This window comes from Saccopteryx bilineata, chromosome 10, assembly GCF_036850765.1.
Source record: "Saccopteryx bilineata isolate mSacBil1 chromosome 10, mSacBil1_pri_phased_curated, whole genome shotgun sequence".
NCBI classification, from domain to species: Eukaryota; Metazoa; Chordata; class Mammalia; order Chiroptera; family Emballonuridae; genus Saccopteryx; species Saccopteryx bilineata.
In genome coordinates this window covers 5,497,460-5,519,986 of record NC_089499.1, presented here as the reverse complement: position 1 = coordinate 5,519,986, position 22,527 = coordinate 5,497,460, and the positions used below count along the sequence as shown (strand labels likewise).

Below are 22,527 nucleotides of genomic sequence, written 5' to 3'. Positions count from 1 at the left end.
GTAGCAATTTTCTCTTCTGAACATGCCCCATTTAATGGAAGGATGTCACGGTGGAGTTATATCCAGGGGAGAGAGAGGGATACATGGTCAGTCAGAAATGCCTGGCAGGATCTCAGCCCGGGGGCGGCTGGGCACCCCCTCGCCCGCCTCCTACTGCCCCCCATTAGGATGGTTGCCAGGGCTCAGGGCTCAGGGCCCGAAGCCACTGAGGTTACAGGGCTCCACGTCATCCTCCAGGGCCCAGAGGCGGTGGACTGGGATGCTGGCTGCCCTGACCGGGCACAGGGTGGACCCTCCCTCCCTGCCTTGCACTCCGCTGGTCTCAGCCTGCGTCAGGATTCTAGAGCCAGGACCCCAGGGGATGGGTGTTAATCAGGGTTATAAAATCCTGCCCAGATGCTGCCGCTGCCTTTGTGTGAAATGAGGGAACTGGTTTGGTTGGCCTGGACGTGGCGGGGGTGGAGAACGGTAATGGAGACTGAGGGGGCGGGGACGGGACACCCGGGGATGGGGAGTGAGGTGCTGCATCCTGAGCTGGCTGGGACCAGACGGGGAGACAGTCAGGGCCTCCAGCCTCTGGTCTCCAGGTTCAGGAAGGAGAGGTGGGGTGAGGAAGGCGGCAGAGGTGGGGCTGCTTCTCCAGGGACACTGCAGGAGAAAATGTTCCTGTAGGGTCAGAGTTGAACCAGAGTCAGACCTGGGCTGTGTGGAGGCAGAAGGCCTTCAGACCCCGTCTCCCAGGAATCTGGGGGTGCCTGCTGGATGGCATGGAGATTGACCCTGCTCCCCTGTGCCAAGTTGCTCCAGGTGAGGTTAAGGACCCTAGACTGGCTGGACAGAAAGGACAGGGTTCTAGCTGCCAGGGCTGCGTGTCCCCCAGGAAACTCACCTCCCCAGTCCATTCACTATGGTGCCGTCTGAAACTCGGGCCACCCTCAAAGTGGCCACACGCACCCTGGACAGCCTTGGCCCACTGCTCCTGAGGTCCATTCCCCTTGGCCATCTGTCTCTCAAGGCCTCCCTCACCTTGCAGTGTGGGGACTGGGACAGAAATGAGTCCTAGCTGTACTTCAAAGGCCCGAGCAGCTCAGCCACTGTTATCTCATCGTAGGCACATGCAGCCACGCCAGGTAGCTCAGGACTCACAAACACAGCACACGGCCGCACCAACCCCCCACGCGCCCACGCCCCTGCCAAGGTGCATTGCTCGACTGCGGCCTCACACTGCCAGAGCACCACCCCCTCTGGAGACTTTTCCTCACCACTACCTACAGACCCACAACCCACAAGCAATCCAAGACCCCGAGTGACCTTCCAGAGTCCTCACTGCAAGGTCAAAGCTATGCTGGCAAGAGCTGGCCCCCCTGCCTCCTCCAGGCCACTTCTGCAGCAAAACCAAAATGTCCCCAGCAAGGGGAGTGTCAAGGTGGCAGGCTGGGCCTGGCCTCCCAGTGTCTGCCTGTCCACAGACGCCGCCCAGGGCCACACCCGCCACCAGCCGCCCCTCCTCGGCTGTGGCTCGGCCTCTGAAATAATTAGCGATTCTGCTCAACAAAATGCCGGCCCGATGGGATAATAAACTCCAACATCTGTCAGAAGAGCGAGCTCCTGTGGAATTGCCAAGAGAAACATTTTTCTCCTCGTTCAATTCACATTTAAATCGAAAACAACCCCTTCAAGTCAGCACCAGGCTGGCAGCGTGGGGCTCCGGGAGCCCACAAGCTGTTCCCGGGCCTGCAAAGAGGCTCGGCCGAACGGCGATCACTCACTCAAATTAGCAAATCATTTTATTTAGAAATGAAGAGAATTTGTGAGTGATGGATGGCTTGAGAGCCACGGAGGAGGAGGGGAAGCCAGCCATCAGCCCTGCTGTGGTGCTGAGGCTGATGGGAAGTCCTCTGTCCGTCGCACCCCCCCCCCCCCCAGCAGAAAGGCCTCCTGAAGAGCCTCAGCCACAGGAGCCAGCACTCCCATCTTCACAACCACCAGAGTGGGAGGCAGGCCAGCAATCACAGTGCCACTCTGTGGTGGTAAACTGAGGCTCGGTGAAATGCCCAAGGTCCCAGCTGCTCCTGCACACAGGCCCACTCTGAGGGAGCCCAGGCAGGTCCAGCGCCGGACAGAAAGCTGCCCCTAGTCCTGCAATTCCACCTCTGGGCTTCAGGAGGTGCTGTGCAGAGAGGACTGAGTCCTGTGAGAGTCCAGGGTTGGGTCTGGCTACAGATAACCCTTGATTTATCCACTACAACTGCACTCTTGAGACAGGATTCCCAGAGACTTGAGTGCTGGGCCCACTGCCCTGGCTTCACTATCTATAGGATGCAGACTGGGCCACCAAATCCTGGTGAGTGATGGAAAATGCTGACCAGCCTGACTGCTGGTGGCACAGTGGAGAGAACGTCAACCTGAGATGCTGAAGACGCACATTTGAAACCCTGAGGTCACCAGCTTGAGTGCAGGCTCTCATCTGGCTTGAGTGCAGGCTCACCCACTTGAGTGTGGGTCACGAGTTTGAGCATGGGATCATAGACATGACCCCATGGCTGTTGGCTTGAGCCTAAAGGTCACTGGCTTGAAGGCCAAGGTCACTGGCTTGAGCCTAAGGTTACTTACTGGCTCAGTTGGAGCCCCCCACCCCTGGGTCAAGGCACATATGAGAAGCAATCAATGAACTAAAGTGCTACAATTACGAGTTGATGCTTCTCATCTCTCTCCCTTCCTGTCTGTCTCTTCTCTTTCTCCCGCTTAAAAACAAAGCTGACCGAATAAGGCCCAGTCCTGGCTAGACCCCTGCGCAGGCCTGCCACAGTGCCCTGCGTCCGTCTGTACGGCCCCCTCCCCAGGACTCCTCCAGTGCCCTGCGCCCTCCTCAGGGACTCTCCGGTTCTGTCCTGCAGTTTCCCAGGGGACCGTGCTCTCTCTGAGGCAGGGACGATGCTGGGCCCTCTCCAGCCCAGTGCCCCTAGTGGCAAGTTCTTGGTAACTATTTGGTGAAGAAACAAATGAATCAATGATTATCTGGCTGCACAGACACTTGAATGCATGAGATGGGCTTGAGAAATGTCCGGTTGTGACACGCTCGCCCAGCTCCGTGTGTTTGCACGTCACATCCCTCTGCTGGAGCGCCCTTCTCTGCCCTCCGCCAGGGCGAGTGTTTCTTGCCTCCTAACGCCCAGCTCAGCTGTATTTTCTGTGCTGAGTTTCCTTTTGCTAAGCCTCTCCCAGCCATGCTTACTGTCCGGGGGTGGGGTGGGGGGGACGACACCAGGCTGGTTCACAAGGCTGGCCACCCTGGGCCAGGTTCTCTGGGGGTCACAGTGGGGCCTGATTCCTCCTGTGCCCCCGCCTCTTGGGCCTGGGCTGGGTCTGGGGGTGGGGGGCTGAGGGCATGGCCTCCCTCTGAGAACTTCCTAGTTGGGAATGCCAGGAGCTGCTGAACAGACCCAGACATGTCCCTAGAGGGTCACGGGGGTTGTGTAGGGGCAAGGACAGAGGAGACAGAGCCAATGAGATGGGGTAGGAGGGAGTCCCTGGAAGGCCGAGGGGCGGGAGACAGAGCCAGGAGTGTTGGGGCTTGTGACAGAGCCCACCGAGTCCTTCTTGATTTCTCCTGCAGGCCACCTCTGTGCACGAGGCCCGGGAAAATGTTTCTGCTCCCCAAACTGTTACAATAGTGAGCTGGAGGCTCCCCTGTGGGGAGACCACTGACCTGCCTCCAATTCAGTGTCCATCACTGAGGGCCTCAGGAGTCCTGCTGAGGGGAAAGTAGACAGGAGTGGGGTGGTCTGAAAATCCCCACGCTCTGTCCTGGGTCCCAAAGGCTCCGCAGGGGAGTGGGGTGAGACACCACACAGCTGTGGGGCCATCTTAGACTCCGATGCGATTTTGGGAGACTTGGTTCCCAGCCGGGACTGTACAGGGGCGTTGGGCAAGTCCCTGTTCCTTTTTGCACCTCAGTTGTCAGCCTGGAAAATAGAGATATTCATCCTGACCTGCCCACCTGTGGGTGCAGTGGTGTGGAGAATGGGGGGAGAGCTGAGACAGCTGAGATAGGGCTGCATACCAGGAGACAAGGGGCTTCGTGGCAGGAATGAGGGTGTGCATGTGTGTCCAGCTGGTGCACACAGATATACACACATAGGCATGCACAGGCCAAGATGCACACATGTGCATGCACTACCTGCATGTATGCTGAACATCTATTTATAGGCACTCACATGGGGGCAGGGGCCCTGGCTATGCTCACGTCATTGTAGACAGGGAGGTGGGATGTGTGCACATGGGTTTCACACACACACACATGCATGTGGGTACCTGAAGCATGCCCACACAATGCCCATATGGGAGACGGGCCATGGTGCTGCAGCAGGAACCTTGAGGGAGCAGAGCTCTCTCTTCCTTGCCCACCCCCAGCTCCTCAGCCCCTTCCAGCACGCCACACACGTCTCTCACACACCCATACATGTGGAGAGCCATGGCCCAACCCTCAGCCCTACATCCGGGCATGCACACCCATCGAGCACCATGCTGACATGCATATGGGGCACGGTCCAGCCACACAGACAATCGCCATGAGCACACACACACCCCACTTGTTTTTTGGCCTTAGGTGGACCCCACTGCCATTGCTGTGACCCTTATAGGGCCCTTGGGGTTCTCTTTTGCTGACATCACCAGGAGCTGCTCAGGTGCCTGGGCTGGGCAACCCGGGTAGATCCATCGCTGCTGCCAAGCCCACCCTGTGCTTCTCGCCACCTGCTCCTAGGCACTGTCCATCCTAGGCTGGGCCCAGACAGCTGTCCGCAGGGCTGAGGAAGCTCCTGCCGGGCTGGGCAGTGGGAGGAGAGACCCCACAGATGCTCAGAAGCCCGTGTCCCGGCTGGGGAGACGTGGCACCCCCTGAGCCAGAGGGAAGGGCCGTCTCCTCCTTCTTGATACCTTCACCCCTGCCTGGGCTCCAGGTCTGAGGTGGTGCTGACACCTCTCCTTGCCCCCTGCTGTTCATCTCCTGATACCCCACTACACATCCCCACACCACTTGTCTACCCTTTGCCTCCCATTTGGACCACAAGGTACCAGAGGGCAAGACCAGATCTGACTCTGTCACCGTGGCATTCCCGGTAACCACACAGGGCCTGGCACACAGCAGACACTCGGCGTGTAATCAGGAATGCATGGATGGGCAGAGCCTGGCACAGGGGCATCAGGGCACACTGAGATGGGCAACAGTGGAGGAAGAGCTCCCCCCAGCACTGCCCATACCAGTTTTGGAAATTATTGGCCCCGTGGAGTTGAGTGTTGGGGGACCCTTGTTCTAGCCCCTCAGGGCCAGCTGTATCCCCTATGGACTGCTGCAGCAGGAGCGGGAGCATGAGGCAGAGGGCGAGAGGGGCCTGTGGAGGTGCGGGCCCTGCTAGTGGTGCCCCTGCTCCTGGGGCAGAAGAGGTACAACCTCTGGTGAGGGCAGCCCAGGATGAGACATGCGGAGTGGGCGTGGAGGAGCCTGGGTTTGTGCAGGGCTTCCCGGGCTGGGCCTGGAAGCCTCGAGCTGGAGATGCTTGGCCTGGAGAGGAGTGAGGGAGGTGACAGATACACGGGGGGGGGGGAGGTGACAGATACACGGGGGGGGTTGACAGATACACGGGGGGAGGTGACAGATACACGGGGGGGGGGGTGACTCAGTCCCTGTCTTCTGGGCCAGGGAGGGCTATGGGCAACGAGGTCTGCAGAGGTAAGCCAAGAAATAGGCTTACGTTTCAGCAAGAGGGATCATGGTCTGACACAAGGAGGAACTTCCAGGCACTCAGTAGGCTCCAACTATGAAATGGGAACCTGAAGACACGGTGGCAGCTCCCTCCAGGGCAGGGTGGGCTAATGAGCCACTGCCTGGTGGTGGGGCAATGGGCCAGCCCCCCTCCAGTCCCACAATTAGAGAAGTTATTCTGCTTCCCTGACATCGGGACCTGTGTCCCCCCAGCATCCTTGGGACCCTGATATCATGAGCCAGGACCTGACCTTGTGCCCCTGAGCTGATCTTGGGAATTCTACACGTGAGGCGCTGATGACCCAGCTGGTGACCTGGAGGCCCAGGACACAAGCCTGGGCTGCATCCCGCCTGCTAAGTGACCCTGAGGGACACTTCCCCAACCTGAGACCAGTGGGCTGAGGAGTGACCCTGCGTCTGCTGGAGCTGAAAGCACTCTCGCAGGAACGCTGGGGCCCCTTCAGCCTGGAGACAATGGGCACACGGTGCCCGCGGGAGAGTCTGCGGGGACACGGTGGGGCTGCACACGGTGCCCGCGGGAGACGGCGCCATTCCTCAAATCTGGCAGCGACGCCCAGGGGTGGGGCCCTCAGAAACGCCACCCTTGCAGAGCCAGGAAGCCAGGGAGGGTGACACAGGGCAGGGGGTGGCCAGGCTCCGGGTCCCCTGGGCTCCCCACGGAGCCCTAGAAGGCCCGACCTCCACTCCCTGCCCCCTTCCTCCCACCTCTCCTTCTCCCAGGAAAATCACAAGGAAACAAACCTGAGGAGGAGAAAGGAGAATGTTTTTAATTAAAAGTTTAAGAGAATTCACATCTCAAAGGATTTGAAGCAAGAGAAGGCGGGGAGACAGGGGGGCTGGGGAGGAGGAAAGTAGGGCGCACGAGCGGAGGCTGGGAGCCCAGTCCTTCCAGCCGCGGGGTCCACGCGCGGCAGGGCGGAGCCTCTGAAGGCTGTCTGCACAGAGGAGGCCTGGCAGCCTCCAGTTTGCCACGTGGGGAATGGGTGGGGGCGGGGGGTGGGCAGGGCACCGGGCAGCGTGGTCCCGTTCGCTGTGCCCTCTCCCTGGACCCACCTCCTGCTCCCAGGACGGAGCCTGTGGACCCCTGGCTCATGCATGGCCACCTGTGCTGAGCAGAGGTCATCCGGCATCCTGCCTGCTAATCCCCAGCCTGCCTACCAGACACACGCCCACCACGGGCAACGCCACTCAGGCCCAGCTGGGGCCCGAGCCAGTCCCGGGGTGCCTGCAGGTGTGCAGAGGTGCTCCTGGGGCTGGACCCAGTCAGGTGGACACCATCCCTTCCTCCTGACACCCTCAGGCCCTGCCCACTGACCTCTGACTTGTCGGGAGACCCGGGGGCCCGGCTGTGTGTACGTGCTGCTGCATGGGGGAGGCCCTGTGTGCAGGGGCTGAGGCCAGGGCTGACCCACGAGGAGGTCCCGAGCCCAGAAACCTTCCTCCACTCTGTCCCCTCCCGCCTTTCCCGGGAAAAGGAGGAAACGAGGGGAAAATATGACAGACGCAGTATTTTCCAAAATGAGCTAATTACATGGAAGTCACACAGGGAGATGTGATTAGCAGAAGAATACTTGATAAAAGGAGGCTTAGGCGTGCACACTGGGGGGGGGGAGGGAGGTCAGTGTCATGACTGAGAGATTGTGGAGCCTGGCGCGCCCGCCCGGGGCCCCAGGTCGTGGGGGCAGGGGCCCCCTCAGCTGGGTCACACAGCTCAGTCCTGCGCCACATGGGGGTCAAAACCTCAGGGCAAGGAGCAGGCATTATACAAGGACACACATGCTCACGTCGGGACACTGTCCACAGGCACATGCACACATGTGCACGGGAGAGAGAAGAACACCACCCTCTCCTACACCCCCTCCCCTGAGAGTTTGTGTCCTGGGGTTGGGGCTTGTGCTTGTGGTGGGTGTCCTGCACACAAACACAGGAGACAGAGGACAGTGGAGCCGTGGCCATGCATTAGCTGGGCTGTTACCACTGTCCAGTGGATGCACACAGATATTTCCATTTGCTCTGTTAGCCCTGGGGACAGACCCCTCCTACTTTACAGGGTGATGGGGCACATCAGTCCATTTCTTTTTCTTTTTTTTTAAAGATTTTATTTATTGATTTTATAGGGTAGGTAGGGGTGGGGAGTGAGAAGTATCAACTCATAGTTGCTTCACTTTAGTCATTCATTGCTTATTTGTGTTGCTTGTTGTATGTGCCTTGACCGGGCAAGCCCAGGGTTTTGAACTTGCAACCAAGCCCAGGATTTTGAACTCGTGACCCTAGTGCTCCAAGTTGACGCTCTACCCACTGCGCCACCACAGGTCAGCACATCAGCCCATTTCATGGTGCCCCACTCATCAACTCTATGACCTATGGCACTATGGGCGCACAGGAAGGTGTTCTGGGACCCCAAAGCCCAGCAGTGTAAAAGCCAGCCCCCCCGAAGGCTCTGAGGCCCCCAGAGCCTGCAGTCAAGGGTCTAAGACACAAGCTCAGAGGAGCTTCAAGCCCTGGGCAGGAAGGTGCAACCAATGCTTGCCCAGGGACACTGGGATGTGAGTGTGTCCAGGTAGAAGGCCACGCCTCCCTCCCCCTGCACCTGCAGGTCCTCACGGCTGCACCCACACTCACATGGGCTCCCTTTGCTGAGGAAGGTGGGCAGGAGGCATTGCCCACTGGCTGACAATCCCCACTGATTCCTGGGGGTTCAGCCTTCTCCCTCCAAAGCCTGCTCCTGTCCAAAACCCTGTGTCCCTATAAGTGCCATTTTCACCTACCCTCGTGCTCAGCACCAGGAACTGTCCAGGACTCTCCCTCCCTTAGCCTGCTACAGCTAACCCAGCCAGCTGCTTCGTCTGATCCTGAGCCACTCTCCACGGATACTGCCCTGGTGCAGGCCTTTGTGTCCTCCTGACAACCACCATGGCCTCTACTGTGACCACCCCACTTCCCGTGGGCTGGAGTATAACTCCACACCCCTCCCCCCACTCTACTCTGGCAGCCACACTGGACTCTGCCTGCATCTCCCCCTCCGACCTCCAGGGTCCCCTTCACGGTCCCTTTCTCAGATGCTTTTCCCTGCCCTCTGAGAGGCACACTCCTTCCCTCCAGCATCAGCCTCAGTGTTTCCAGGTTACTGGGACACTTTCCTATGAAATGTGAAAGTGAGATCAAGTGACAGGGCCCTTCCCTGTAGCCCCAGCCCCCTCCTTGTAACAGGGATAATCACACGGCACATGCGTGTGAGTGGGCTAAATACCAGCTCAGGCAATCCTCTCAGCAATCCTACCATAGGTCAACTCTTCTCTTTTCTTTTCTTAGTGTGCAAAAGAGAGAGAAAGGGAAAGAGAGAGAGAGAGACAGAGAGAGAGAGGGAGAGAGAGACAAGAAGGGAGAGAGATGAGAAGCAACAATTTTTTGTTGTGGTACCTTATTTATTGATTGCTTTCTCATATTGCCTAGATTGGGGGGCTCCAGCCGAGCCAGTGACCCCTTGCTCAAGCCAGCAACTTTGGACTTCAAGCTGGCGACATTTGGGTTCAAGCCAGTGACCATGGGGTCATGTCCACGATCCCATGCTTCAGTCAGCGACCCCACACTCAAGCCAGATGAGCCTGCACTCAAGCCAGTGACCTTGGGGTTTCAAACCTGGGTCCTCTGCAGCCCAGGCCGATGCTCTATCTCCCTCGTCTGTTTCTGACAGCCATCTCTTAGTATAAGCCACCAGACAGAAGCTGCCCCTCTGTGCCCCCCGCCCCGGGCTGTGGCTCCCTCATGCCCCTGGCCCATGCCTGCACACTCATACATGGATGTCAGCTCACCTGGTTCAGGCCCCTGGAGTTCTGATCCACTGCCCTGACCCTGCCTTGCTGCCTGTCTGCCCGTCTGTCCATCTGTCCATCTGCCTGACCACTCAGGCCTCCTCTTCCTGGACTACTGGATCTAATGACTGAGCACACTGAGGGGCAAAGGGCTGGGGCTGAAACTGATGAGTCAAAGGGATTCTGCACAGGGGGTGGGGAGGCCCCAACTGAGCTTTCAGAGGTCTGAAAGCTACTTCTGTCAGGAAGTTCCTGGAGCTGTGCCAAGTGGGGACTGCTGGTCCCTCCTGAGTGCTGCTCCCTGCCCGGGGCAGCCCGCGCTAGTTCCAGACACCTGCCTCGCCCAGGCCTGGCAGTCCTGTGGGCGAACAGGCAGGTCACAGTGTGGGAGCTGCCCGCTTGCCCACCCACTCCGAATGCCCAGGGTGGCACTGGATCCCAGAATGCTGGTGGATGGGGCCTCACACCCTCGGCTATCTCGATAACTGGGTTCCAGCTGGTGTTGACACAGCAAACACACTGTGATTCCCATTTGTCAAGGCACAGAGTGGGCAAACACAGGAAGGCTGGAACAAAGGGCCCAACGGCCGTGACCAGCCTCCAAACTAGGGCTCCAGTGCCTGTGCCAAGATGCAAGAAGCATCCAGCAGCCTGGACAGTGTGGTCCACAGTGGTGGGAGCTGGGATGGGCCCTGGGCAAGGCATCCACAGAGAGGAGGGCTGGCGTGAGGTCTTACTGCCCAGGGTTGGTCCACATGCTGGGTGGAGCTTAAAGGGCACAGGGAAGTCTTGTCCATGAGGCCCATCCTTTGCGAAACGCCATGAGCATCCTTTCCTGAGATGATGTCTCTAAGACCCGGGCATAAACTCTGATAACAGATGCTTGTTGTTCCTACTGTACAGGTAGGGAAACAAAGGCCCAGAGAACGTGAGATCTGCCCAGGGCAGAGCGGGGGCTATAACACAGCAGTGGGGGAGGCCCCACCTTCTCATACTGAGCTTGGTCATGGACACCATGTGCCACGTTTCATCTTTCTGAGGGGACTCTTGCATGGTTCTTTTTTGGGGCAGTTCAAGTTTAGAACTGGGAGGATTGTGGTCACTAGATAAGATCTCGGCTAGATCGCACGAAAGGGAGTCTGCCCTGGGCGTGGCCCATGCACGCCTCTGCCCCGAGCCCCGCTGCACAGCACGCCCGCACACGTGCACCGCAGAGCCAGGCCCGCGGGCAAAACCCTGCCTCGCCCTGTGCATGGCGGACACACAGGCTCTCCCTCTGGCCTGTGTACTCTGCTGTGCCTTCTGCCTCAGATCATCTCCCTGGCTTCCTCTCTGCCTAGATCTATCTCCAGTGACCCTCCCACCCCTGACCCCTGGGCCTAGTCAATATCCATGGGCTTAGCACCCTGGCTCCGCACCTGGTGGCACAAGTCACACTACTGTCACCTTGAGCAGACTACACTATGCTCCTTGACAGAGGGTCCCCACAGACAACAGTTACTAGGGACCTGTTGTCCCTGTACCTAGTAACCCAGTGCAGGGCTCACACACAGCAGGTGCTCGGCGCTCAGGACGCAGAGTCTAAAGGAAGGAAGGGGCCCCCGGGGCACCTGGTGTCCTGTGATGAGCCAGGGTCAACTGGCCTCCTTCAGGAAAACCTCAGGGAGCCCTGGTGGGGACTGTCCCAGTGTCTAGGGCTGGTCAGCCCTCAGGTGTGGGCTCAGAGAACACAGCTGAGGGGTCCATGAGGGTGTCTCTCATCACCCTGACGCCCCTCACCCCGGGGTTGGGGCTGGGGCACTGTGCCCTCCAACAGCACCCCTGTGGGCTCCCCTCCTCACCGAGCCCATTGCTACAGTGGACGCTTTGTTTACTGTGTATTTTAAGTCACAGAAGGTGGGGTGAGAGAGGCGACTGGCTGCTGCTCCCGGGGGCAGCCTGCACTACAGTGGAGCCAGGCTTCCGGCTGTGCAGCTGCCCCCATCTCCTCTCCACCCCTGCACCTGCTGGGGGTCCCTTCCCAGCCCACAACATTCCAGTCGCTTCTGCTCGCTCTCGCTGCTAGGCCCAGGCCTGGTGCCTTCCTTCTTCCTTCTTCCCTTTCTCCACCTTTGGAAAGTCCACCCCCTCTTCCAGGGCTAGCTCAGATACCACCTCCTGCAGGCTGTCTTCTTAGACCTGCCCCTCCCATGTCACCTCTTCTGCACAGGGGGACCCGAAAGCTTGCTGTCTGTCTCCTTGAAGTCTGGAGTCCTGGGGGACAGGGACTGCCCAGGCCACTGGCTCGCCCTGCCTTATATACACCCCACCCTCCCCCAGCCCTCCCGCACGAGCATTTCAGAACAAAGGGCCAGATGCTATTAAAATTCAATTAAGTTTCTCACTTCTCTGATCCTAAATTAGACTGGTTTGTCCCTGTGGCCCCTGCAGGCCATTTTACTCTTCCTCCTAGCATCTGCCCCACCCTGCTGGCTCAGACCCCCCCTCCCCCCGCCTGGGGAAGCAGACCACGCAGTCCAGCCCCAGCGGAGCCTCCCTCAGCGCTGGCTTCTCTGGGGAGCAGAGTCCGGTTTGTCTCCTTCGGGCCCAGCCTTCTGTTTCCCCGTTCGGCTGACCCCATCCCCCATGCCCCAATTCCCCTGTGGTGGGCGGGGTGTGGGGATATTAAAAAGGCGCTCAAGGTGGGCAATGGCTCCCAGCTTCAACCCAGTCACCTTCTCCACTGTCCCTAGTGTCCCCCCAGTTGAGGTCCTGCCCCTAGTCCCTCGCCTGTGCCCGGCCCTCTCCTGGCAGACCCCCATCCCCACCCTGGCTTCCTCTGTCCCAGCCAGTCTGTGCTGCTCCCTCCCGGTCCTTGGGAGCTCTGGGAGGGGCGGGCACACAGGGTCCAGAGCCAGAGGCAGCAGCGGCAACTGGGACCCCATCTCTGCCAGGCAGGGGCTAGGGCTGGCATCATCTCTGAGCCTCTACTTTCTCCCATGTACAACGGGCCTTTGCCTCACAGGGAGTGGAGACTGGCTCCACACCTAGGGCCAGGCTGGGGCCAGTGGAGAGGTTTGCTGGAGGCTGACGGCACCAGGGATGCACCTGGCATCGTGAGCAGAACCGTTGGGCACGGGTGGCTCAGACACCCCTCCTGGGTAAGACCTGGCCCGGAGACACCTTGGCGAAGGGGTCCCCACAGGAGGCGGGCAATGCTGGTCAGGGCAAGCAGGATGTCGACGGAGGCAGATTAAGGTCGGTTGAAGGCCCCAGGCCTCGAGGCGCAGGGCCCATGCAACGTAGTACGGTGTCATTAGAAAAAAGCGTCAAGTTGGGGTTTTGCAGGGCCCTTCAGAAGTCGGTGCCCAGAGTGTGTGCCCAGTGTGCCTGCGGTTAAATCTGCCTTTGAATGTCGAGCTTCCTGGCCTGGCATGTGGCTGCATCCGGCCCTTTCACTAACCTCCAGCCACAGGGGAGAACTCAGCAGCGGAGTGGGTGGGTGTCAGGCTGACTCACCAGGCTCTGTGGGCCTCGGCGATCTTGTAGCCCAGGCCCCCTGACTTTTGCTTTGTCCAGCGGAAGCTGAGGAACTGCCACAGCTCCTCTGACGCCTCTTGATGCCCCTGCACCCCGGAGGAGAAGCAGGAGAGACAGCTCTCTACAGGGGCAACCCCAGGCGCTAGTGAAGCCCGGCCCCAGACCCCTGAGGCCAGACCGGCAGAGCCAGGCCCTCCTCTGACCACTGGCTCAGGCGGGCGGGTGAAGAGGAGGGAACGGGGTGCTTCCCCTGAGGATTCCTCAGCCCACCCACCATGCCCTAGCTACACTTTACATCCCACCCGCGCCCTAGACACACCCCACCGGCACTGCCTTCCTTTTCCTTCCCAGGGAGGCCGGCTCCCTGACCTGCCCGCGCAGCCTGGAGGCGGTCAGGGGGCTCACTGGGTTCTCGCCAGCTGAACCAGTGGGCTGTCCCCACATTCTTGTGCCCAGTTGCTGGGAACAGCATATCTGCCCAAGACTCACGCTCTCTCCCAGGACCCTGGAGCGTTTGGGGAGTGGACAGCACTTCCCCTTCCGTCCCGCACACATGGAGGCCACTCCTCCCGGGAGCTCCCTCGGACCCGCTCAGAAGTGGCTGCTCTCGAGCACCTCATGCTGCCTGGTCTCTGGTGAGCACCTGCCACTCCCCAGGTCCCTTCCTGGTTTACCTGCTGGCCTCTCTCTGGAGGTGGAGACCCCACACAGCGGATGCTCACTCACTAATTCAACGACCCCCCCCACCTCTCAGATGCCCCAGCCCTGGGGGCCCCGGCGGCTCCTCTGGGTGGCCGTGGCACCTTGCCAGGAAGCAGCCGCACTGTTTGGGTGAGGGAGAACAGTTGGCCGTCACCGCAGCAATCAGAGAGAAAAGGCTGCCGGCCCTCGGCGCCCACACAAGTGCCTAATTGGCTCCACGTGTCGCGCCTCCTCTCAAGAGCAGGAAAGTGGAAGGGTCAAGATCTCTTAATGCTCCTAACGAAGGGGAGGCAGAAGCCACTGTCAGCCCCCCCCCCCACACCTTTTAATTACTCAGAGGAGGGTGGGCGGAGGCAGCCCAGGCTGCGGATCCCCGGCCGCTGTCCACTATCGCTGTGCCTTCTAGAGCGAGAGCCCAGAGCCACAGCCCCAGGGTCTGTCCTACTCACACTGAAGAGGCTCCGACCCTGGGCGAAGCCTGGGCAGTAGGGTCACAGCACGGCCCTTTCCTCCCGATCTGCTGGTCAATGAAGGCATCAATGGACCCAGTTCTGAACTGGTCTCCAGCTGCCTCGGTGCTGAACTGTGCCCCCAAATCCTCGCTGCCTCCTCCAGGCAGCCCTACGCTCCCTCGGACCCCTTGAACCGAAAGGACTTTCCTCCTGCTGAAGCCACCCTCTTCTGTCCCTGCTTGTGGGACTTCCACTCACCATGGCTGCATCTCTGTCCCATTACACCAGTGGTTCTCAACCAGGGGTGACTTTGTCCCCCAGGGGGATAGCTGGCAATACTTGGAGACGCTTTCGGTTGTTCCAAGTGGGGAAGTGGCATACTCTGGCATCCGGTGGGATGACGCCAGATCCTACAGGGCACAGAGCGGCCCCCACAACAGAGAATTACCTGCTCAAAATGTCAACAACGCTGACACTGCAGCGCCTATGTGAGGGGAAGGCTGCGAAGGAAAGCGGTGGGTGACCGGGAGAAGGCAGACTGCTCTCCCTCCTGACAAGGGGTCCTCTGCCCCACAGCCCTGGGCCCTGGCTCGTTCTTCCTGCTCCTCTGAACACCCAGCCCAGAGCCCAGTTCCTGAACAGACCCGGTCACGCTGCCAATAATGTATCAGTTTAATTGGGTTAAGTGGCCATTAGCAGCAAAGCAGGGCGGCTGCGTGCAGAAAGGTTTTTAATTTTACTCTTTAAATGATGCTCATTCCCCAGAGAGGCCAATGATGGCGGGAACACTGCCCACTGGTGCCCCCAGCACCTGGGCCACAGCAACACCCCCCTGGCCCGTCCCTCTGGGCCTCGTGGGGGTGGGCTAGGCGTGCTCCACTGTCTCGTCTGCACTACCCAAGGAAGAAACTGCGTGGCAGGGACTTGCCCAAGGTCACTAGGTCATCACAGAGCAAGCCCCTGTCAGAAGAGACCAGAACCCCATCTCCCTGTGGACAAGCAAATGCCATGTGGCCAATGGTGATGGCACAGAGGAGGGCAGTGTTGGGGGGTCGTGTGCGTGGGTCTGGAGCCCAACTGCCTGCGCCCACAGCCTGGTGTGGCTATGAGACCTGGGGCCAATGGCTCCACCACTCCAGGGCTCAGCTTTCTCCAAGGTAGAATGGGAGTTAGAGAAGGAACCCTTGGCTTGTGGGGAGGATCGCGAGAGACCTGGCACGTTCCAGCTCACCTCAGGCCGGGCATGTAGCCAGCACTCTGAAAGAGGCCAGTAATCATGGGAAGGAATTACTTCTGTCCTTCCAGACGAAGCGTCCCGAGCTCTGAGTCTGCACAGAACAGTCTGTGGAGTGCCGACACTGAGGCCCCACCCAGCATCTGATGAAGCTGGTCTGGGTGGGGCCTCAGCACCGCGGTCTAAATCCCCTCAGATGACTCCCACGTGCCAGCAGGGTTGTACACACTGCACGACAGCAAAGGGACAGAGGCACGGCACCTGGACAAGTCTCGGCCGCCGGGCCAATGGGAAGAGTCTAAGGTGGAGCACGGGGGGCACGGGAGTGGTAGGAAGGGCGGAGCTCGAGGGCTGGGGTCTCTTGCTCCTGGACCCCCAGCCAGGCCTCTCCTCTGCCTCTGGCTCCTCTGAGCAGACGTCTTCCCACCCCCGATGTCCCACACAACCTGCTCCGGCCCTGGGATTCCTGTTCTCCAGGAACTAAGCCCACCGAGCCACCATGACTTTGTCCTTGTCCTTGTCCTTGAGAGGAGGCTGAAGTGCCCTGCACTGGGGTCTCCCCTCAACTTGGCCAAGCAGTTCCTCCTCCCACGGCCTCTCCTCTGACCCGACCCGCAGAGCAAAGGTGCCAGGGGATGGCACTGACGGTGGCACCACCTTCAGAGACACCGTTTTCACAGTGGTCTTTAGAAAGGATGGCTCCCGGAGCCGCGAGTCCCGAGGCACGGGGCAGGGGTGGTCTCCCGGAGCCGTGAGTTCCCAGGCACGGGGCAGGGGTGGTCTCCCGGAGCCGTGAGTCCCGAGGCACGGGGCAGGGGTGGTCTCCCGGAGCCGTGAGTCCCGAGGCACAGGGCAGGGGTGGTCTCCCGGAGCCGTGAGTCCCGAGGCACGGGGCAGGGGTGGTCTCCCGGAGCCGCGAGTCCCGAGGCACGGGGCAGGGGTGGTCTCCCGGAGCCGTGAGTCCCGAGGCACGGGGCAGGGGTGGTCTCCCGGAGTCGTGAGTTCCCAGGCACGGGGCAGGGATGGTCTCCCGGAGCCGTGAGTTCCCAGGCACGGGGCAGGGATGGTCTCGCGTCCCTACGTTAGTCACAGAGGGGGACACTAGGACCAGGGATGGGACTGGAATGAGAGGCGCAGCAGGACTTTAGGGAGTGAACAAAGCACTGCAGCCGTGAAGTGGAGACCTTTCTGAAAGAGGGACTGGGTGTCAAGGCCCCAACTGGAAGGACAGGAGAGCCTGATTTGGGTCCAACTCTGCCTCCAATCTGCTATAAGAAATGTAGGCACCTCCCTCCCCTTCCTGGGACTCAACAGCATGGGACTTGGCTCAAAGGACCAATCTCCCGGGTGCGGATGCTCCTTGAGAAATCCCCTCCATGTCTCCGAAGCGGAGGCCCCAGTGGGTTTCCCGGACCTGGGGCTGCTGGTTGCCTGTGCTGCAAAGCCCTTGACCTGGCCGGCTCCTGCCTGACTCTTGGCCCCATAAACCAGCCTTTGCGCAGCTCGGAGAAGCTCGTTACAAACATCTGATTGTCCCTGATTAGATGAGACAATGAACTCCTGTCCTGCATTGCTCAGTTCCCTCTTTGCAAGACCCAAATTAAAATTCCAGACCAGAGCAAGAGGATTTAAATTGGATTACTGGATGGGGTCCAGGGAGAGAGGAACAATGGAGTGGGGGTGGGCGGCCCAGACCCCCAACATCCCTCCCTTCATATGCATCCAGGCTGCAAACAAATGTGGAGAAGGAGAAAAGGGCCGGACCTTGATTAAAAGCAAATTTAAAACATAATTAAGACCAAAGCTCATACGGAACAATTAAGACCAAGACGGGAGGATGGTGGTACCCTCCCTCTGAGGATGGGGACAGGAGCTAGGGGGCGCTGCAGCAGCAGGGAGACCTCACTGGCCATGAGGGGGCTGGCAAGGGAGGGCTGGGGATCCGTGCTCACCCCGGGAATAATGTGGGGAGTTGAGGGCCTGGCTTAGGGTCCTAGTGACCTGGATTCAGATCCTGGCCCTGCCATATCCCAGTCCAACGCATGTCCCCTCTGAGTCTCAGCGTCCCCTCTGGGAAGTGGGCGTCCTTCACAGGTTGCTGTGGGAATGCCATGTGGCAGGCTCAGCACGTGGTGAGAGTTCCGATCATTCTTTCGATCAGTGAGTATCTGTTCCTATCATTCTTCCGTGGAGAATAATTTGTATTTAGTGCCCACTGTATACCCAGGCCGTGGGCTGGGCTGCAGAGGTCGTGGAGAGGATGGAACGGAGACTGACACCGGCCCTGCCTCTTGGGGCAGCGTTCAGCCTATGGTGCAGGGACAGCGTTGGGAACAGGACCCTGGGCCTTGGGCTCCCCTGTTCCCAAGCTGTCAGGGTTGACCGTGCCTCCCGGACTGGGAGAGGAGTCTGGGAGGGACTCCGGCCCTGCGGTGCTCGGAGTGGGTGGGCAGCCGCTGGGTCCTGGGCTCCACGTGCAGAGGGCAGGCCGGGCACCTGTCATTGCCACCGCTCAGCACTCTCCGCTGAGGTGCCTGGTCCTCAAGCCAGGGTGGGTACCAGGCCTAAAGACCTGAAGGGTGCTCCTTCCAACACTGACTGGTTTCGACACAAGTTCAGGGCTCACGGCCTGCACTTTGGGAACTGGGCCGCGGGGCAGCAAAGCAAGGAGGCAGGGGCAAATGCAGGCCTGGCATAAAGGGAAGAGGGAGAGACGAAGGGACAGAGACGAGAGGAAGGAGGGGGGAGCGTCCAGGGGGTGCACAGGCCAGGACAGACCTGGAGGTGGGACATAAGGTGCTGGCCGGGGTGCCAAGCAGATGTTTCTTACAACCAGGGGGACATTGCAGGACCCATGGAGACTGTTGCCCCAGCTGGAAGCTGGTCTCTGCCTCCTCTTCATGACAGTTCATTTCTCCAACTGTCTGTGACCTGTGACTAGGAGATCCTGAGGGTGAGGCTGAGCTGGGCTCAGATCTGGGTCCTCTGGGTCCACAGGGGGCAGGAGGCCCTGCCCAGGACGCCAGCCTCTGCCTATTCCATGATCCAGGGTCACACAGGGCAGGCGGGGGACCCCAGGTGGACAGCGGGGCCCAGCTCCTAGGAAGGGGGTCCTGGATGTGGTGGGGCTCTAAGCTGGGTGGCCGCTCTGACTTGACCGTGGCAGGACCCTGGTCTGAGCCTGGGCATGGCTCATGCGGGCTGGCTCATGCGTTGTGGTTGTTTCTAAATAGCTTTATTGAGAGATAATTCGCATACCATAACATTTATCCACATAAAGTATACAAGTGGGTTTTTTCTTAGTATATTCAGAGTTGTGCGACCATAACCACACTCTAAGTTTAGAATATGTTAATCACCCCCCCCCAAAAAAAACCCCTATAGTCATTAATAGACGCTCCTTACCCCCTCCCTCCCAGCCCTAGGCAATCACTAACATACTTTCTGTGACCAGGAAGTTGCCCATTCTGGACATTTCACAGAGATGGGATCACACGACAGGTCGCCTTTCGTGACTGGCTCCTGTCACTTAGTACAACGTCTTCAAGTTCGTGCCCACTGTCGTGTGTCAGCACTTCCTCTTGACTGGACTCGTCTTTGACACGGGGGGGGGGGGCAGTTGCAGTTGTGCCTCTGGTCTGGGGGCCGCTTGGACCCCCCCCTCATTGGCTGCATAGCCTGCCCAGAGCACTCTGCAGCCCCAGAGGGCCCTCAACAGCTGCTGAGCCGGGTGGACAGAGGGGCAGGGCTGGGCCAGCTTTGTACCTCCCAGAACCGCTGTGCCCTGGAGCTGACGGGCGCGACCTTTCTGAGTATGGGGGGAGACCGAGACCCAGGACCCAGAGGGAGGCAGAGGAGCACTCAAAGTCATAGGCAGAGCAGAGGCTCTGACACCTAGCCACGCGGCCACAGCTTTCGCTGTGGGGCCTGCAGGGCCCTTCACCTCCCTCCCCATCAGAGCCACCCAGGCCACGCTTACAGACAAGGCAGAGGGACGGGAGGCCCAATGGGAGGGAGGGGGGGGACCCTGCCTGGGACCTACCATCATCTCCACACAGGGCCCCCAACCCCAGGTCACCCCTCAAGCAGCCTACTCCAGATAAAACCGTCCTGCCCCTTCCACAGCTGCTGCCACAGTCCACGCAGGCACTGCGCGGCGAACGGTGGCCCAGGCAGAATTGGGAGGGCCGGGAGAGCCATGTGTCCTCAGCAGGTGGGGACGTCACCCTCGCGGTGCAAGGCCGCTCGGCCGGCCCTCCCGCCACCCTCACGTTCGCACCTACCTTCAGGGCCTGCACCTTCCTGTCCAGCAGGCTCTCGATGTCCCCGGCCACCTTCTCCACCAACTTTTGAGGCTCATTCTCCTGCACCTCAAACAGATTCCGGTTGTCCTTGTAGATCTGGAAGAGAGCAGAGCTGGGGTGAGGCCACGTGGTTACACACGCCCATGCCACGGCCCCCCATGTTCTTGGGGCACAGGCCAGTCCTCACCCCCGCCCTGACCCTGGCTGTGGTCACTGGAACAGAGCATCGAGGTCTGGGAACTGCGCCAGGTGCTCTCATGGACTTGGAGGAAGGACATGGTCATCGGCCCCACAGCTGGCATTGGCTGTGGTTGGTAGGATGGGGTTGTCACTGTCTTCCTGGGAGGTCTGGGTGCCTCCTCCACCGCCCATAAGCAGCAACCCCCTGACTAGCTCAGAGTGCCTGAGAGCAGCAGAGGGGGGCCAGTGGGCTGGACAGGAGGCAGGGCGGGGGGTGGGGGAGCGGAGCCGATAAACACACACCACACCTCCCCACACGCACCGCACACGGGGCCAGCCCTCCACACGGGCTCAGGCAGCCATACCTCTTTTTGCTAGCTCTGCCCCAGGGCATTTGCAGAAGCTGTTGGGGGAACTCTGGGTGCCCTCAGGGGATCCTCTGTCATTAAGGGCACAGAATACGGAAGCAGGGGCCAGGGAAGAAGAGGTACATGGGGGAGAAAACGAATCTTTCCTCCTCGGGAGGCAGGCCTGTGCACACGTGCAAGTGGGGGTGTAAGCCTGCGTCTGCCTGAGTGAGTGTATGTCATGGCTCCACACACATCTGTCTGTGCCTGTGCCCATGTGCTGGGGGTGCAGTGGGGTGGGTGAGGGCCTCCGGACGAGCAAAGCCTGGGGGCTCGAACGTGAGTCACAGAAGCAGATCTGTGGGCGCTTTTGTTCACGGCTGGAGTCCTGGGGAGTTCTTGCATGCATGTGTGTATGCATCTGAGCCTGACCGGGTCTATGTGTCCATCCAGGTGAGCCCAGGAGGTCCATGCACCGTGACTGAGCTCCTGCCACCGTGCGTGCCACCGGGCCGTGCAGAAGGGGCGGGATGTGGAGAGACAGAGAGAGGAGGTGATGAAGAGGAGATAAGGAGCTGGGAGAGGCAGCTGATGAGAGACAGACGGGCAAGAGAGATAAGGTCCGCAGAGTGACAGAGACAGGGAAGATAAGGCCTCGGCATCTGACGGGAGGAGGTGGGGACAGGGCCCCTCCGCAGCCCCTGCCCACCCGGCACCTGGCAGTCTGAGGGTTAACGCACCACACAAAGCCAGCTCAGGCAATCTCCTCCTCCCGCCCCCACCCCTCCTGGCTTCTCTTTTCTTTTTGTCCTTCTCTTAGAACAAAATAATTTGTGGTGAAGTTGCTCCTCCCCACAGAGCAGTGGCTATTAGAGGGTGAGACGCAAGGGCTGGACGCACATCCATCCGGGAATGGCGGAGGCCCCAAGCAGACACACCAGGCCAGGCCGTTTCACAGGCTCCCTGGGTCCTGCCTCCAGACAGAGGTCCCCAAACGGAGACAGAGGTCAAGGAGGGGTCAGAGCCAGGGGTCACCGGGAAATTCAGGGAAGGCCAGTGCCCACCGTTGGGAAAACAGGCTCAGAAATGGGAGGACGGATCAAGGACACACGCCTGTGAGTGGCCAAGCCAGGTCCCCCACCCTCCATGCACCCTCCTGTCCAGGTTTTAGGGCATTAAGAACACACTCTTCTCCGACCTTGGATTCGCCCCTGGGTGTGCTGGGCCCATACAGCCTCAGCCACACTGGCTGAAGCCTTGGCTGAGTGTATCCCCCCTTGTGCCAGCAGGGGGCGCAGCTGCCTGGCTGCTCAGGGCACGGGATGAAGTTCCCACGTCTGGTGCCTCTGCCTCGTCAAGGTCATTCCCAGGTGCCCCTATTAGGGGTTGTCCATAGTAGCGGTAGCCTCAGATCTGAGGCTGGACCACGTGGCCTGCTGACAGTTCTCCTCAGGAAGTCCAGGAGCCCTCTCTGCCAGGTCCAGGGTGTGCCATGCAGCCTGGCATGGTGACTGAGCTAGGGCTTTGGTGCCATCAAAAGGGGTAGTTCTCCAGGCGGTAGGGTCACATCCCAGGGCCCTAACAGGTGGCACAAGGGCTTGAAAGCAGGGAACCTGCCAAGAGTCACCCCATCTCTCAACCTCTGTTTGATCTATTAAATGAGAGGACAGCTGTGCCCAGTTCACACGCCGACCTAAGGCTGCAAGGAGCCCGTGCTATCGTCACGGCTGCTACTGTTAACATCACCAGGACGCCACAGAAGGAGTCACAGTACCCTCCCTGCCTCCCCTCTCTCCCTGCTAGATCTGCACTCTTCGGAGCCGAAACCACTGGCTCCCACTTCCGAGCAGACAGCCTCGGTCTCCTGGGGTCTGCCACCTCCAACCCGACCCCTCCCCGGTCTCCCTGGCAGTCCCTCCCGAGCCATCCTGTCCTTGTCTCTATGACACCTCAGCCTGGATGTGACAATGGGGAGCCCAGACAGGGGTGACACTGATAGGGCATGGCAGCTGCCAGCCTCATTCCACCTCTCCCGAGCACAGGGCAGTGCGCACTGGACCCTCAGCCAGGCATGTGCCCAGGTCCATGTTCAAGAGCCGAGCTCTGGGGCCAGCTAGACCTAAATCTGACTCATCTGCCATGCTTTCTTCCTGTCCCACTTCTACCCAAGGACCCACTGTGACATCTCTCTG

General features: G+C 59.9%; 1 protein-coding gene across 4 annotated transcripts in view; it reads right to left on the bottom strand.

Annotated features, from left to right (window-relative positions):
- CACNA2D2 (calcium voltage-gated channel auxiliary subunit alpha2delta 2) overlaps positions 1–22,527 on the bottom strand; it is a 136,365-nt gene that overhangs the window by 49,643 nt on the left and 64,195 nt on the right. For all 4 annotated transcript variants that reach the window (XM_066245272.1, XM_066245273.1, XM_066245274.1 and 1 more), the window contains exon 3: positions 19,788–19,904. In XM_066245272.1, the coding sequence (XP_066101369.1) occupies positions 19,788–19,904 (117 nt within the window). The remainder of the gene's footprint in view (positions 1–19,787; positions 19,905–22,527) is intronic.